This window comes from Neltuma alba, unplaced genomic scaffold (assembly GCF_004799145.2).
Source record: "Neltuma alba isolate B1F8T4 unplaced genomic scaffold, ASM479914v2 tig00013084_pilon, whole genome shotgun sequence".
NCBI classification, from domain to species: domain Eukaryota; kingdom Viridiplantae; phylum Streptophyta; class Magnoliopsida; order Fabales; family Fabaceae; genus Neltuma; species Neltuma alba.
This window is the reverse complement of record NW_021637412.1, coordinates 304,054-322,413: the sequence shown is the minus strand read 5'-3', so window position 1 is coordinate 322,413 and position 18,360 is coordinate 304,054. Positions and strand designations below refer to the sequence as shown.

The 18,360-nt window shown below is 33.6% G+C and overlaps 1 protein-coding gene across 6 annotated transcripts; it reads right to left on the bottom strand.

The window, feature by feature from the left end:
• Nucleotides 1–1,999: 1,999 nt before the first annotated feature.
• Nucleotides 2,000–12,023, bottom strand: LOC114734293 (MADS-box transcription factor 23-like). Of its 6 annotated transcripts, none has more exons than XM_028921892.1 (9): nt 11,990–12,023; nt 11,471–11,679; nt 5,865–5,943; nt 3,628–3,689; nt 2,882–2,981; nt 2,756–2,797; nt 2,602–2,685; nt 2,320–2,474; nt 2,000–2,228 (listed from the first exon to the last, which is right to left on the bottom strand). In XM_028921892.1, exons 2-9 carry the CDS (start codon nt 11,650–11,652, stop codon nt 2,210–2,212), a joined length of 723 nt encoding a protein of 240 aa, XP_028777725.1. In that variant the 5' UTR covers nt 11,653–11,679; nt 11,990–12,023; the 3' UTR covers nt 2,000–2,209. The 6 variants fall into 6 exon arrangements, 4 of the variants coding, with proteins under 4 accessions (XP_028777725.1, XP_028777728.1, XP_028777729.1 ...); XM_028921895.1 differs by having other exon boundaries at nt 2,000–2,225; XM_028921896.1 differs by having other exon boundaries at nt 2,644–2,685.
• Nucleotides 12,024–18,360: the final 6,337 nt, after the last annotated feature.

Genomic DNA, 18,360 nt, shown 5'->3' with positions numbered 1-18,360 from the left:
ACTATTAACCTTATTGCGAAGACTTCACTCCCCTGGCTTTAGTAGGATTTTTATTTGTACTGCATTTAGATGCTTTCTTGAAGATACAAGATTTTTCTTCTGCGGTGCTAAATCGTCGGAGTATTCTCATATGCTTTCTTTGTCGGGTCGTCCATTTGTATGTTCATATTTCCATATCGTCTAGGTTAACCTGAGATCGTCTTCACAGGACTAGTGACTCACCATGGACAGACATGGTCGTTCGGGCCTCAGGTAAAAACTTAGTATAATTCTATTTATTTATTTATTTTGTTAGTTACGTTTTTCCATTCTATTTTCTCTTGCCAGTTTATTGCCGTCTGAAGTACGCTTTTAGTTCGTTGGAATAATTTTTTAGGTAGACATAAACTTTATTCTTCCGAATTGGACTTACGTTTTCTGATCTCTTGATGCCATTTCTGTTTTCCACTGAGATGTGAATTGTGTCGGTGAATTGTGGTTTTACACGAGCTGACACAATAATCTCTATTTATGGAGGCTCAGTACAAAATCCACAGACTAGTTAGATATTTTATCTCTTGTACCTTGCATAGTGAGCGATAGCATTCTCGCTTATTTTTAGTTGCCTTCAAGTAAGCGATGTTCATTGCCTTTTTCATTTGATGAGGAAAAAAATGCAATGGTGGAGTTATATATATTTTGATATAATTTTAGTCTCTTCTTGACAGCGTGGGGAACGTATTGGTAGGGTATTCGGAGTTGGAAAATGCAGGTGAGCCTTTTTGGAAAGTTGGGTTTAAAAGAGAATTATTCATAAAGTGTGCCTTCTATCATGATTCCAACTTCAATTATCCTCCGTTTTTATAAATTTTGATTTTAGTTGTTAACTATAGCCTTTTATTTCCTCATCTAGCAGTATTTAGCATCAGTCCGAGACTGAACAGTGAATAGTTAAACCTGCAAGGCATATTCAGTTGCTAGATAAAAAACAATTAATTTAATCAAAATTGCATGAATCCTCATCCTATGCCGTGATTTACTCATTTGGGATTGGTATGCGCTGTTAACAAACTATGTCTACGAAGAGCAAATTTGGAGATTAACGGGAGGAGCAAGCCTAATGGGTTATGAGAAAAATGGTGTGCTTAGCCATTTTCAAAATGTTAGTCTACGAGTTTATAGTTAATCTCAGGAATCTATTGATAAAATGTTTTTCCGGTTCAGGCAGGCTCAAAATTTTGTGCTCCAGCATGGCTTGTAAGATTGTCAACCAGGTTTTATTTGTGAAGCGTTCACTTCCTTACAATACGAAAAATGTTTTCGCTTCCTTAATATTGCAGACGATAGTGCCACTTGTGAAGTGTTCCACATTTCTTTTCATACATCTTGAACCACGTGCATGTAGGTGGGTCTGGCATGCTCTTCTCCTTAGTTCTTGTCTTGTCACTCGAGCGCTCTACTTTTTCTCCATATCACCTTTTAGGTGAAGGCTAAAGAGGTGAGGGAGGGATATGAAAATTAAATGACTTAGACCGACTGTGTTTAATTATTTATTATTATTGGGTTAGAGCCCATGCACCATCCAATGGTTGGTTCTTAATAACATAAAGGTAGATGTTCTCAATTCTTCCATAGGTCTATTACGTATTTATTCACTCTCGATATTATATTCACAATTGAAAATCTGGGTCTAGATAATTCTAAGTTGTCTGCACTTGGGCTGTCATTGGAGCCTGATTCTTCGATATACTAATTGGAATACCATTTTTCTGTTGTCAGCCATTTGATACATTTAAGCTGGGAACATTTAGAAACTTGGTGAATTTCTTTTCTTCGGTAAAATAGTATTAGAGTTTCAGAAAGCTAGGATGGCGTGCCCCTTAAATGACTAATTTATACTAGAGTAGTCAATGGCTTCCTTTTTGCTGCTACCTTCATTCTGCCAGCTTTCCTCATTTGAGTGGCAATAATAATTTTTCACACAATAAAAGGCGTGAATGCAATTCATATCTGTGCAATGTCTAAGAATTTCTTGGTTTATTTAGTCATAACATTACATTAAATGCTCTGTTCACTGTTTATCACAAGCATGCTAGAATTACTTTGTTAAAAATAATTTTAAATTGGTTTATAGTGTATGTAATGCATTTTAGTATCAGAAAGCATACATCCCAGATCTGAGCCCATTTACTTGATAGCAATCAATGTACAGAATTCACCTGTAGATGCGTCAGTGCAGCTGCAATCTGCTGCAGCAATCACAATGAATGTGATTTTAAGATTTCTGATAATGTTTCATGATTTTTTATGAAACTATTAGCCAAATAATTAAGATCTTACCCCAACTCTGTGCCTCCCGAGGGTGGCTCATGGTTTTGCTGATGAGGTTGACTAAGCTGGAGATTTACTGGCACGTGCAAATTCTCTCCTATGCCTAGGCCATCCGTGAGAGCTGAGTTTCTGTCTGTTCCATTTCCATCTATTTTTCCATAGACCTGAATCAGTGAAATGTCTCTTTTAAAGTTCTTCACAAATCACACAAGTGATTATGATTTAAAAATTGGATCATAGGTTTCTAATATTCTATAAGTTTGTCTTGCTATTTAAATTTAAAACCACTACCTTCTTTTTTAATTCCTTGTTTTCTTGATGAACTAGGTTTACCTTCTTTCGAAGTTCCACATTTTCTTCCTGTAAGAGGTTTCCCTGCAGAAAATGAACACGTTTGAATTAATGAAGAATTGGAGAACTGGTAATCCTTTGTTTTGGAACTGACCTTTTGGTTTATTTCCTGTATTTCCTCCATTAAAAGTTGATCCTGCATAAGTCAAATGATGTTGTTAGTACTTCAGTTGTTGTTATAATTTTTGCCATATTGAATATCAGAAGCTGAGTACTCAACCTTTTTTAAACGGACACCTCGAAGGCTAATTTCCAACTGGCTCTCTAGACTCTGTAATTCCTTGACAGTCAAACCTGAAAGTTCTTCTCCCATTATTTGCCTGCTAATTCATACAAGAAATATGCTTGAATTTTCTGCTTTGGCGATTGAGAAATTATTCATGAATTTAGAGACAAGGGATACATATAATCTAGCAAGGACTTGAACAATATCTCATTAATGCCCTCACACTTATGTACTCCATGAAAGTAATAGTAGTTCACTTTCTGTTGCCCTTCCAAAAATTTGACTGCAGGGGATGATGTCTTATTAACCTTCATGTGCCAGATAATGTATTTCATGCTTCTCTTTATATTCTTGTGAGACGTGAATTCTGTGATTGCATTTTTCATATGAAAAGTGGTATTTCTTTTGAAGGAAAATGTAACTTGCGGGATTCAGTACATTGAATCTCTCTAGTTTGAAGAAAATGTTCATTAAACCTTATCTGTGTTTGGTTCCATTGGATGGTGGAACATGTCTTATCTTCTTTGCTCTTGTAACTATTAAGGCAGCCTCAAGAACATATGCATTTATAAGCAAATAATAATACAACTTGTGACATTGAATTAATTTTTCTTGTTTTGCTTGGTCAAAATTGTAACCTGCCTTTAAAGACATGGATTATCATGTTCTTTTTTAACATCAACACTTACAAACTTATCTTTAAGGAAAAAGATATTTATGACGTAGAGGGAAGAAGATACCGATGATTCTCTTGCAAGTTCTGCAATTGCTGCCTCAACATTGCTGCCTCCCTTTGCCAAAACTGAAAAAATTGGGGGGGGGGGGATATGGTGCATTTAGATGTTAAAGGAAATGAAACAGTAGAGATAAGTGCTTTTACCATAGGATTTCCCATTGAAAATCAGAGGAAGCAACTGCATCATCTTCCTTCAGATGCTCGGCTAACTATTAGAATTAGATTTGAATGATGCATAGAAGGGAATTGTTTTGGCATAATTATGCATGAACCAACATAAACTAGCACTGGGAGATACCTTATTTCACATTATATGTCTAATGGTTTAGTTTGCATGCTTGGATGCCTCCCTTGAAATCCTCAATATGATTCTTCTTTGCTAGATAAATATGTAAAAATATTTTTTCTTTCATAAATAGATGGTATTTCATGAATAAAACTTTTTGGATTGCAGAATAATGTTTGTGGGTCATAATTTAAGCATTTTTTAAATTTATAAATTCAATTCTTGTTACTGAGCGATCTATCTTTACCGATGCTTGGTAGACCATTTTCATGACTGTGCCTTGAGGCAATCTCTTCTGTAGCTAGTTTGCTACTTACTATGGAAATCTAGAAGATATACAGCATTTATCAGAATTTGAATGTCCTCATTTTCTTTCTTTTGGGATGCTACAGTGTATACTCCTCTGTCTTTCCTGGACTCTTCTCCCTTTTGATTTAAAGCTACCTTTTAGAAAAAGTGACGATTTTTTGTGGGGTTCTCATGATAAATAACTTGCTAAATCGGAGAACAATGTCAGTTTGAAACTTGGAAAGTGGCGGCCACTTCATTCTTGTAGCCCTATGTGATGTCTCATTGGGCCTATTTCTTTATTGGAGGTTTTTCTTAGATCAGATAAATTATGTAGGTTTTTTTTTTTTTTTAATGTCTAGAAATTGGCATTGGCATCAGTTTTGAGCTAGGTTTTTTTTATTTTTCCCTGGGGATCATAAAGCTTAAGATGTAGTATGCTGGGTTGTGGCAGGATTTCTATGTTGCAGAGGATGCTTATTGGACAATTTTTTTGGATGCTTTGGAGACTAGGTAATTGCTATAAACCGCATATTATCCCAGAAACTAGATGAAAAGTTAAAGAGAAATTCTTGAAGAGGGAACTGGTGTCAGCCATTCAGAATGTCTATGGAATTAACAATGTTATGGTTCTCGATATGTCTAGCAGTGCAAGCAACTGTGTTAATCAGATATATATATATATATGTATGTATGTATGTATGTATGTATGCAACAAATAGGATGTATGCGCCGTGGTAGTTGAGTATTGGTTGATTAATAGCTTCTTCCCAAACTTATGGTGAAACCCGGTAGCCATGAGCAGTTATGGAAGTGTTTCACAGTGTTCCTGTTCTCTCCCCGCCTTCTTAATTCTCAACGATATCAATCCTGTTTCCATTTCTAGAGGAGGCATGATGTAGGTAGAAGGGTAAGAAGAGGGAAGGGGAGAGCGAGATAGATAGAAGGGAGAGAGAGAGAGAAACAGAGAAAATTTAGAATTGGCCAATTGGGTTAATCTGATAAGAAAGAACAACATAACATAATCAGAGTCCTAGGCCCCTTTATAAATCTAAATCATAACTATCGTAACTGATAAACTAGCTCATACCCCCTTTGATATTTACATAACAAGGTTAAAAAAAAAAAAGTGCGTTTTGGGAAGAACTTTGAGTTGTCTCTGGGATTGCTAGCAATCGGTGATTAATGCTTTCCCATAAACCCCCCATATCTGCTCTTTTCAGAGTTGAAACACCAGGAATAGGAAGGAACTTTCTTTTTTTGAATTAGCAGCTCGTGGAGCGGATCAAAACCGCGACCTGTTGCACCCAAGGCAACTAACGTGCCACTACATGGTGTTGGCATAGGAAGTACCTTTTTATTATGGAATAGAACTTGCCTTTCAACTGCTCTATGAATTTATTCCCTCACTCAAATTATCACTACTTATTTGTCATCATAAATAAGCGCCTCATTAAGTTATGTATATCTGATCATATGCATTTTGTCTTGATCCCTTTTATCTGCATTTGCTTATTTCTATTTCCGTACAAGTTATAAATGAGTGAAATTCCACACGAACGAGTCTAAAATAGGAGGTAAGACACATGAACTTATCTCAAGTGTGTAATTTGTGTTGTGTTAGTAATCTTGCATGTCAAAACTGATAAAACAAACTCTTGAAATACCTTCACTTCAGAAGTTGAACTTCCTAGTTGATGATTTTCCTCTTTAGTTTTGCCGTATCGTTCGATTACTGATTTCATGCTGGAAGAAATCATGCGAAATGTCAGAATTTTCAGTCGAAACCGTAAAAATGTGATAAACCAATATTTTTGAATTATGAAAGCAATTGAGGGGAAGGGAAGGGAACAAAGAAAATCTGAAGATGGGAGGGGATGGGATGGTTTAACGGTAGTTTTCCTTTCGCCTTAGAGAGAAAATCCCTCCTCCACCGCCGATATGAGAACTTGGAATTATAGTGAGGACTTGCAGAATTTTCAAGGGTTAGTTTTAAATACTCAATTGTGCTTCCCTCTTTATGACATACGAGTCAGAGTTGTTCAAATTAAACCTTCCCTCTCCATTTCCACTGGTCTAGACCCATCACCAGAAGCAGTAAGATCATCTTTTATGTTACAACAAATTCAAAATTATGGTTGGTTCTATATCTATTTCTTGTTCTGTCTGGGAGTACGATGGTGTGATCCACAGTAGATTTCATGCATCATCAGTACACCCTAAACTGCCATGCATAATTGGTAATGATTATCTTTAGTTTAAGTCAATGACCCCCCCCCCAATTTAAAAATTTCTTGAAAAAAGCGATTGGAATAAGCTAGAAGTAGATTATTTGCCTAAAAAAAGTTTCCCCACTTCCCCCCTACTCCCAAGTCCCAACTCTCCCTTGCTCGACCAGCTAAAATTATTTTTTAAAATTTTAAACAAACTAATCCTTAACTGCAGAACAGGCCATCTTTAAATTTAATCTGTTATTTTTTGTAACTAATAATTAAGTTCCACACAAGAATTCCCTCAAACGACAATTTTCCTTTAATCAGACGATCCTTTTATAATTTATAAATAAATTGGATGTCATGTCACACATGATTTAAGTCAGTAGAACTTTTTTAAAAATCAAAATGGAAAGTTTGGTAAATTGCCATTACTAAAAACTTAAGTTGAAATATACTTTTAGTCCTTTAATCTTAAAATTGTTAACAAAAAATAATAACATTGAAATATCAAATATTGATAAAATATTTTTAAATACTAACATATTAAATTTAATTTTTAAAAATAATCATGATTGTTGTTAAAAAAATCATCAATTAAACCTAACGATTTTAAGGTTAAAAAACTAAATATATATTTTTTAAAGTTAAGAGACAAAATTAAAATATTATACAAAGTTAAAAAATTAAGTGTATGCCTTAGTCAAAAACTAAAAAAGAAATATTCTACCCCTTAATTTTGTTTTTTGGGGAAAAAAAGGAGCAATTGTCACTAGGACTTCTATTCCTGCAAGTGATCGAAAGCACAAATCGATAACAATATTAATTTAGAATCACATCTTCTAACGGCTTTAGTTTCATTTGTGAAATCATATGAATTTTGAAAAATAAATTATATCATATATAATCTAAGAAAAATTAATAATTTAATACTATAGTTTTAATTTGGTTATAATTCAGCTCTTGAAGTTGAACTTGTGCAACACTACTTCTGAAATTTTAATTGTTTAATTCATTGGTTTGTACAGTTTAAAAAAAAATCTAATTTGTCAATAATTGAGTTATAATGTGATGAATTAAATAGTTAATACTTAAAAGATTGAGTTACACCAATTTAAATTTTAAATTTTAAATCGCAATTGATTATAAGATTAGATTATTGTGTTTCCCATAAAAAGAATAACTGGTAAAAAATTTTACATAGATATATAAACGAAACTCGAGAGATAACGGTCAGCCACATGAAACTAGCATGTATATTGAATATGAACTAGATATGCCTTATCATGAATTTGGTTCTTTACATAATCATTCACAGTAGTAGCTGTGAAAACATCATTGGCAGAGGCAGCGGAGAGCAAAGGATTGAGAACCAAAGATACTTACCTCTTTAGTTGGATTAAGATAACAAAGTACTCCAGTGAGAAAGAGATACAAAGTGCCCCTTCCCATTGAAAGATCCTGGGATGAGGTGTACTTTGACGTCATGGAGAGGATGCCTATCTTTTACTACTTGGCAATTAAGCCTATAAGGAAGAGAAAGGCGACAGAAAGGATGCTTTTTTATATCCTTCAAAGAAGAAGTTTCAAGGGAGATGCACACTGCAAGAGTGAAGCAGATGTTGATGGTTGAAGAAAAACAGAAGCAATAAAACAGCAACCTGAGAAATTCAGCGAACCTAACTCATTATTAGATGAGTGCAGAGAAAAAGAGACATTCGAAGGTAGCTAGCTAGGGGAGTTATTGCACAAGGCATATCCGAGAAAGAATGAACTTATGCGTAGTCTCCATATTACTTCAGAGGGACTCCTCTACCTTTTCGCCCGGGAATTCCTGAGGTCGAATTCTTTCTCAGCGGAAAGAATTAAGGTGGACTGCTTAACAAAATAATTTATGATTTGACTGGTTGTCGAAAGTCCAAATAGACTTAATTGAAATTAAACTTGATTCTAATAGAATTTCTCTATTTTTTTCTGGTAGTTTTTATTATCCCAGGGTTGCTTGGCTCAAGTTAACAAACTTCTCAATAAGACAATAACTTCCTAGAAAGTATATTTTTCAAGAAGTTGGTTTTTTCCGAAAATTTATAACTATATGCTTATTCCGTTTTTTTAAAATAATTTTCCAGAAATCTATGCCAATATTTTATTTGAAGAGGAAAATAATTTTTAAGTTAAATTTTATTTCATAATTTTTAGGAATAAGTTTAAAAATATATAACTGGTATTGGGAGAATAAAACTTACATGGGTTTTACTCAATAAATTATTTTCTAATTGTGGGAGGATTACGGCCCTGATAAAATTATATTTTTTATTAATAAATTAACCAAATAACTAAAATTTATTCATTGTTCCAAAAGTGTAACCAAATAACTAAAATTTATTCATTTTTCCAAAAGTGTAACTTCCTCCCAACTTAAGTGACCACTTAGCATCTTTGTGTAGAGTAAACCTAATTGGAAGAGGCTTCCGAGCTAGCTATTTGCTTCTTGCTACTAATATTTATTACTAGACTTGACATGAGTGATAGGATCGATGGCGGCCGGAGTCAAGAGATATTGTCCATCCCGAAACCCAGTGTTCCGATCGATTTGTGTGATACAGTGATCGAAGCATCCTAATGATCTCAACTTGACTAAAGAGGTTTACTAGTTTAATCATCCGCTAGTAATTAAACCAAGTGTACCAGGAACCTTGGGCATTTCGGATATGGAATCCATATGAGCAAACTATGTTTGGCACAAAAATTGCCTAGCCGTTGGTGGAACATGAAAATGGCCTCCCTCCGTGCTTTAGAACAGTAGCTAGGTGTCTATCATTTAGGGAAAGGTAAAAGATGGCGTACCAATTATATTCTTAAACAGGCAATTTCTGTACCTTTTTGTCAAAAAAGGGTTCTATACTCCTTATAAAGGCATGTGAGAAGAGTTATTACTGCATAAACTTCATATGAAAATTGGGGTTATCTGAATATGGGGATAGAGAATTCGTTCCAGCCTTAATTTTCCAGTTTTCGTTTGCAGTTATTATCAAAATATATCACAGTACATTAAGACAAGAGTGTCTGACCTATTAAAGCCGCAAGATAAGAAAGAAGATGCTCATCTAACCCATATTGACTAGGGTTCTCGTTTTCAGTTTTAATTTCTAAGCACGAATTCCTATTTTCTATAGAAAGGGAACCTGAAGCTATCTATATTTACTTCGTTTCTGATAGTTGGTATATTTATGACTTCAGTTTCGAGATAAAATGAAGCTCCCAGCAAATAATTTCAAGTCAGCGAGAGACCAACAAACGTGCAAGTATAATCCTTTTCTAGCTAGGAAACTTGCATTTCTGATGTTAACTATCAATTTCATAGGATATTTTACCATAGTACCGCTTTAATTTAAAATGACAAAAGTTGACACTTTGTATCAATTTTTTTAATTGAATATTATGTTTAGTTTGTGTACTCCCTTTTAATATAACTTAGGCAATAGACTATAATGGATTTGATGAGGACAGTCAATATAGGGGTCTTGGTCTTTTTGCAAGTCCAAACTTAATTACATTGTGAATTAAGTTTTGAAATTGTCAAGCACTCAAAGCTATAGAAAAAATAGAATCTTAACATTATTTTGATCGATGAAATTGAATACGCGCGCCTTCTCTGATATAAGTAGTGAATGTAGAAAATTCAAATCTATATATTATGAATAATGATATAAAAAGCAAGAGACAAAGGACTAATTTTTGTTGCGAGAATTCAAGACGTAAAAGATGAGGGTTAATATTTGAGGATAGACTTAGGTAGAAGAAGAGCAATTAAAGGCTTCCCCATTAATTAACTTATTCAGATCAATGATACACGTTATTTGTTTTTAATGTTGAACAGCTCAATGATTTTAGCTGGAAATATTATGAACCCTAATCCATGCCGGGCCAAAATCATCTATATATGCTTCTTGATTGAATTGGCCTCTTTAACTTGTGTTTTTGTGAATCGTTTTTAAGGCCACTATTTTTAAGGTATCACATCCATTAAGTTTTGCTCAAGAAAATTTACCTCACTGGTCTTTAATTTTAATTACTTGAATTTTTTGTGAATAATTTTTTTTACATATAGTTAATTAGCTTGATTTAATTAAGATGTTATTAGAACAAGTAAACGGTTATATATCTTTTTATCTTCTGTGCACATGAGTGCCTATATCTCTTTGGTGAAAAATTAAAAGTACATTTACTTTTTAATAAGTTTTCAATAAAACCCAAGCTAAAAATAAAAGCTTCGGTAAAACACCATCGTGCTTGCTTTTATCTTTTAAATCATCCCATTTACTTCCATATCACTTAAAACAGTACATATACGCGAAGTCTAGATCTATTTGTGAGCAACAACAAACCAAAAACTGGACTAACTAGTCACGTTAAATGCCATTGACGGCCTGTACTAATAAAATTTACATAATTAGTTGCCACAACGTATCTCGTGCCTTATTTAGTTTGTATATAGTGTGATTATGGATCTACTCGATCGAACAAAGACCTCTAATTAATGACTGTAAATTACATTAGTTTCCAGCCACAAGCAACTGTTCTAGCCAAAGGTTCTCAGATCCCACCCCCTTCCATTTCCACGAAGAATACCACACTCTAAGGATTTCGATTTCAATTATTCAACTTCTCAAATGACGCAGGAATCCTAATTAAAACCTCCCTGCGTCTTTTAGTTCAAACTAACCCTGAATCTCATCAGTATAACATGGCGTGGTTCTGAATAAGAGAATCAAAGTTTTCTATCTCTAGTTGGCATCAAACACCAACTATCCTATCGTTCGGCACGCATATATCCAATATAGGAAGATTAGAAAATGAATGCATTTAACTATGACTCATCTTCAGCAACGAATATATCAACGCCATTTCAACCAGAAATATAGTACTGACGGAAAAAGCGTCGCATATAGTAACAGAAAGACACATGGAACGTGATATTCGAACAAAAAAAAAAGGTGAAATGGAACAGAATCACAGATCAAGAGAAAAGAGGGAAGATCTGAGAACTTAGCGTGCACCTTGTGCTGGCGAAGTCGTAGAGCCTGCCGGTGCTCGAGAAGATCATAACTCCTACCTCAGCGTCACACAGGATTGCGAGCTCCTTCGCCTTCTTCAGTAAACCGTTTCTTCGCTTGGAGAACGTTACCTGCCTGCTCGTCGAATTGTCGATTCTCCTAATCACGATCTTCCCTCTCCCCATGCCTATATTTTTTAGCCCTAACTGGATCTTCGGAAAGAGAAAATTGTTCTACTATTAGTCAAACAAGAAAAAGTTTATGGAAAAAGTCTAACGAAGATCGTGAAAATCAAAAGAAGTAAATCGATGGACAGCCGACAGAAATGACAAAAAATTCTGGCCGAGCTTTGGACGGAAGAGAAAATAACGGAAAGTTAAAAAAAGAAAAAAGAAAAAGATAAAGGAAAGAAGATAATGATAACCAGATTTATTTTCCGAGAAGAACAGTGAGAATCTAGAGAGAGAAAAAATGCAAAGAAACGGAAAAAAGAAAAGGAAGATGTGAGAAGAAAGAGCTTACTGGCGATGAACGCTTCGATTATAAGAGACAGACCGATGTTTCAAAACCGTACTGAATCAGCAGGAGCCATATAAGGAAAGTGTCTAATTGACCCCGCTTAGGCTGGTGAGAGTGAACGCGCTCATCGGCGCGTAGAATTTAAAAAAAAAACCCAGATTGTTACGAGGACGGGGCCACGTGGCCCAATCAGTTTCTGAACCGATACGCCCTTTTTATTTACTTTTTAATTCATACCCTAACACTAAAGGCGATTCCTTGTTTCCGATTAATCGCGGCCGAGGTAAATCTTCCTTCCTTCACCTTGTTCGCTATTTTTGAGTGAGGCATGTAACACCCTACTTTTCAAAAACCTAAGATAAACGCTATCGAAGACATTTTATTACATCAGTAAGGAATTAAAGTAGTTTTGAACCAAGAAAAAAAATTAAAGTAGTTTTTCAACCAATGAAAAAACGAATTAAAGTTGTGGTTATGCAGCATAAAGGTTTTAAAATCGTATCTGAAGTACTGATTATAGTAGGAAAAACAAATTTGCACTCAAAGAAATAACAATCTATGATGTTTAATCAAAAGAATCAAACAAATTAATAACATGTGTGTATGTTAATAAAATAAACTAGGATCCCAGTGAGACCTAAAACATACCAGTCTAGCCATAAGCCCAACGCAACAATAAAACCATCACAACAATCCTGTTCAAATAGATAGACTCAAATGACCATGATTTATTCACAGTTTCATGAGATTTACCCTGTGATATATACTCATGACACGAACCATAATTTCATTTGAAAAAAGAAATAGTTTTGAAGTTAGAAGAAAATTAAATTCAAATGAATCAGATATATATTAAGGTAATCAAAATAGCCTAAACGGCGAGTTTACATCATTTTAAATACACAGAATAAAGTGAGGCCATTCAAATGAAATAGAAGGCCTCAAGATTTAATTTGTACACAGGCTTTTCAAATAAACTTCATCATGCTCTTTGCAATTCACCACAATCCATTTCACCCCGTAATTTTAGTACAAGGTGGAAAAAATACATTTAGTTATATTTACCACTTGCTAAAATTAATGAAATGATGCACACGTAATTAATAAAATATATTCCTTCGGTGTTAAATATAAGATCTGTTTTATAGTGTAAATTTATATTATAAAAAAAGCTTTATATTTAGATGGAGGAGTATATATACATAGGAGGTCTATTTAATTATGAATCTCTCACTGAACATGTTTTCTTACTTCGTAATGTCCAAATCCATCTCCGATCCGCATGCGAGAGGCACCGTAATTTAGGTCAAATCATCACTAAAAAGAACGCGATTAAGAGACTATTTTATCAAAAGCCATCAACAACCATTATTGGTGTGGGAGATTAATATTAAATCCGAGCACTAACACGAACACAATTATTAGCGGATCCTGAAGGTTATCTGGGATGGGGGAGTCATGCGTGTCACGCTTAATGGACCCCGCCTCACGGCCCCATCCACTCGAGACTATGGGCATAAACTCGCCGAGTTCCACCACCCGAAGTACGATGAAGCGATGAGGACACGCGTCACTATTTTACGTGGGAATTGAAAATGAGGTATCAGAAAGTTATTTCAGATTTCCTTTTTTCTGTTTCTTTAAGGTTTCCAAATCAGGAAATCGGTGACCGAGCCCTTCGCCGCTTTGTGGCTGCCAGAGCATCTGATTCGTCCTCTTTCCTTTCTCTTTTTGCCCTTTTTTCTTTTTCTTCCTTTTGTGAGGTCACGTGATTCTTTTTATTGATAAAAATTAACTAGTGCTTCTTTCAGCTCTAAAAATCAACTAGTATTCTTTTCAGTTTATATTATAAAATAAGTTTTATATCTAAGATTAGATAATTTATTAATAACTATTTCAGGAATCTCAATTTTGATTCTGACACAGTCCATTTTCGCTGACAAAAGTGGTTCTTGCACTGTTGGCACTGAGCTCAGGAAAACAACTACTCTGATTTCTGATCACCCCGAACCCACCAGAAATATCGAATCTTGGGTAAGATGAGCCTGTCACATCATTATTGGATCATATTTTCTCAAACCGCGACCCCATGAATATCTGTCTTATCATCGTTGCGTGGGAATGCTTCACAAATCAGGAAGATATATAAATTCGGTAAATCCATTTGAATATTTATGAAAGAATCTCACGTTTGTCGCAAACATCTGATTTTTTTTTTTGGCCTGAAGCAAACATCTGATGATATTTTCTTAAAAACATAAATTACTACCTCCTTTTTTGTTTGTCCGGTAAAATGATATCATTGCCATCATATCTCGCTGAACAAATGGTGCTGCGATGAATTTGGGTGCAAATAAAAAGTGGCTTCATTGAATAATTCTACCTCTGATTCTAATTATAAAAGTTAGTTAATTAAATTAAAAAAATTAAATAAATAAGTTAAGTTAGTTATTTGTAATAGATATGTATTGTCTTTCCTAAAATATCCTTAGTAGTTAAGTATATTGACTAGAATTACCTTTATTAGAAGAACTATCTTGAAAAAATATATATAAATATGAGAGATAAAATAAATTATGGTATTATATTTAGGATTAAAATAAAAATTAAATGAAATTTTATATTAAGGATCAGAAATAACAGATATTAAATGCAGAAATAAGATAAAAAGAGGAGCGTTTCAAGGGAAAAGCCAGTAACCCGTCTCAACCAGTCCAACAACTTGCCAATGTATATATCCACACGCACACAACATTATATATCTTTTCTTATATTCATTTTTTACAATGCAATCAAAGCATGATTGAAATTATATGGCCCAGTCCTCCTAAAAAAAATGTTGAGCCGATCTAATGATCATGCCAAAACCAAAATCCCCTCAAACAAGAGGATCCCCAGTAAATGAAGTAGTTCGTTTTTTTTTATTTATCCTTTTTTAAATAATAAATTTTTCCTAGCCACCTCTTGACAAAACCCCTTGTTATGCTTAGCCCTAATTTCACTGACGCTGTGTCTATGAACCAGGTTATCTCTCCCTCTTAATTTCTCATTCACGGCTTTGTTTCTGTTATGTTCTTTAATTATTCCCCATCAAACATAGGCATTCAAATTAAAAACAAAGCCCTACACAGTGGCAGTTTCTCACCAATTTTGATGGCCCTTAGAAAAATCTAATATTAGTTGGATCGCATATATATGCTTAATATAAACAAGTAAACGCCTGTATGCTGCCAACACCTGCACCTGCATGCATGTTTATTTCTCCAAAAAATGCGTCGCTCTCTCTCTCTCTCTCTATACACATACAGATATATACATGTTTATATCTGTTTATCTGTGCGTTGATTGACTGATGCCACGTGATGCCCACGTGAAGATTAACCAATCGTGATATGTCCCTTTCGTGAGCAGGATGATATGATTCTTCTCTGTTCTGCTCGTGATGACTGCTGAGTTGTGAAACCAATATCCCAGTGGCAAACATCTGGACAGGACCCTCTCGATCGCGTTGTGACTGAAACCTTCCAGCTTCCATAATTAGAAGGGGATGATAAATAGCCGCATCTGATGAACAGAAAATTAGCATCCTATTAAATCCTATAATAATCACAAAGAAAGAACGTGTATATATGCGTGTTGGGTTGATAATATATATGCGGTCTTTTTTATTCGTTAATCTCTCCAAGCAAGATATATACTGTTTACCCCATTGATATCCTAAAGTCAAGAGAAAGAAAATTCCCATTTTAAGTTAACAATTATACTTCATCTGGTGCTTAATGTAAAGATTAGTTGACTAATTTGAGTAGATTAAAAAAAATTAGTTAGGTTAGTTATTTGTAATAAATATGCGTTGTCTTTCTTAAAATATCTTTGCTAATCAAGTATATTAGTTACAACTACCATTATTACAAGAACTATCTTGAGAAAAAATAAATAAATATGAGAGACAAAGTGGATTAAGGTCTTATATTCAGGATCAAAATAAAATTTAAATGAGCTCTTATATTAAGGACCCAGAGATAGTACTCTTCCGGTCCTTAATATAAGACCCATTTAACTAATTTGATTAGATTAAGAAAGTTAGGTAATTTAGTTAATTATAAAAAAAGTGAGATATTTTTTCTAAAATACCATAATCATCCTTCTTAATACCTCATCTCCCTCTTCTACTTGATTATGGTTGAGGAAATATTTATAGGGGTAATTTAGAGAAAATTGATAAATATGAGAAATGAGTCTTATATTTAGGATCAAAACCAACTCAAGAATTGGGTCTTATATTAAGAACCAGAGGAGTATATATGATTGACATCATTGGTGTTTTACAGTTGGCCAGAAACATAATCAAGACAATTGGGGAAAAATTAAAAAAAAAATAACAGTGACCTTTTTCATATATCTATACATACATATATTATTGCCTCTAATTCTTAATATAAGAGTTAGTTGAAAATTTACTTCGGTCCCAAATAGCATACCATTGTCTACTTTGTCTCTTATATTTATAATTTATTTATTTATTTTTCCTAAAGTAGTCCCCATGATGATTACATATATCAAATGGTTTCCATTTTAATGCACATGATTAACTAATATTCTTATTCATAACAAAATGTGTTTTGACTTTTCTAAATTATATTATTTAATCATGTATATTAGAATTATCCATTAATGAAAACTTTTTACAATCAACAGAGATATTTTGAAAAAAATATTATCAATTTAGAAAATAAAATGGATTGAGAATTTTTATTTAGGAGCAAATTTAAATCTCCAACAACTACTTTTCATATCTAGGATCCAAGGTAGTAGTAAGTATTGTATTGGAGGTAGTACTCTTTCAGTCCTTAATATAAGACCTATTTAATTAGTCTGATTAAGAAAGTTAGGTAAGTCAATTAATTATAATAAATATGATATGTTTTTTTCTAAGACACCATAATCATATTTCTTAATATCATTTTTCTCTCTTCTACTTGATTATGATTGATAAAGTATTTATAAGGGTAATTTAGAAAAATTTGATAAATATGAAAAATAGGTTTTACATTTAGGATCAAAATTGCTCAACAATTAGATCTTATATTAAGGACATGAGGAGTATAATATAATGAGATGACCTTTCTGTTGGCCAACAGTACACAGATCTTCCTATAGACAAGTCGATCAGGAATAAAATGATGCTTTTATTTTTTATTTTTAAATAAAGAGTGAAATGCCACGTGTGTGTATGTGGGGACGAGATGATCTAAGTGCTCATCGGGTTAGATTCGTGTTCCGTCCCATTTTTAGTCTTCATTACTAAGATTAACTAGACCGTCACGTGTATTGCAAGAGAAAAATGACAAAAATATCTAATGTGACTTGCTAATTTTGAAATTAAAGAAATTTGAATATTACGCCACAAAATAATCAAACATGCAACCCAAAAAAGGTTAAATATTTTAAAACACTACTCACAGTTTATGTATCATTGGATGTATAAATGCATGGATTAGCGCCCCTTAATTTTGTCGAAAATATAGCTTTTTGGTCCCTAATTTCTTAATTATCAATTTATTTCATGAGCTTTGATTTAAAATAGCTCAGTTTCTGAAATTTTTTCACTTAATACAATTCAATTCTTATAACTCCCTTACTCCATGAATTATAAAGATTGAGTTTCACTAAATTATAGTAGTAATTTAATAACTAAGTCAACAACTGACAAAAACCATAAAGGCTAAAAGTTATATATATGGTTTTTTTTTGGGGGGGTCTCAGTCCGACGTTGCAGCTACTTGCTACAGCTGTCGGCTTTTGAGAAGAAAAAAAAACAGACAAGTCCTAAATAATTTTTGGCAAAATTAAAAAAAGAGAGAGAGTGGAGTCAGCTTTTCCTAATAAACGAAAGTGGGCCTTATATATAACCCGAAATCTGAAAAATGAATGTGTTATTTACAGACTATGAATGATTCGACATGTTACAATTTTTATATTCCATATTGAGACAATGATAATCATCATAGGAAAAATCTAAAAAAATACCTCTTGAATTTTAAAATCTCATATTAAACATTACTATAAAAATTTGTTATCATTTACTTTTCAAGTATATTCAATTACTATTAAGATACAGTAAACCAAACTAATTTGAAGTTTTACAATTTAAGAGGTATGTTTTTTGGGATTTTTCCCGTATAGTAACATAAAAAGGAAAATAAGAGAACCCCACCTAACGAATGGCTGGGTGAGTTGGCGTTAAATGAGGGCCCAAATTACAATAGCGTCCGATCCAAGCTCATCCCGGTCTTATATAGGCCCAATTATGTCGGCTCCTCCGCCTTCAAGGCCCGTGGAGAAAACAGCAACATTCAATCATCAATTTAGAT

Excerpts from the sequence above, each read along its gene's own strand:
- LOC114734293 (XM_028921892.1), bottom strand. The coding sequence starts at position 11,652 with ATGGGGAGAGGGAAGATCGTGATTAGGAGAATCGACAATTCGACGAGC. Across the intron at positions 3,690-5,864 it reads GTTCAACTTCTGAAGTGAAG|TTTTGGCAAAGGGAGGCAGC; the intron begins GTATTTCAAGAG and ends CAATTTTTTCAG. Across the intron at positions 2,982-3,627 it reads AACTTGCAAGAGAATCATCG|GCAAATAATGGGAGAAGAAC; the intron begins GTATCTTCTTCC and ends ATGAATTAGCAG.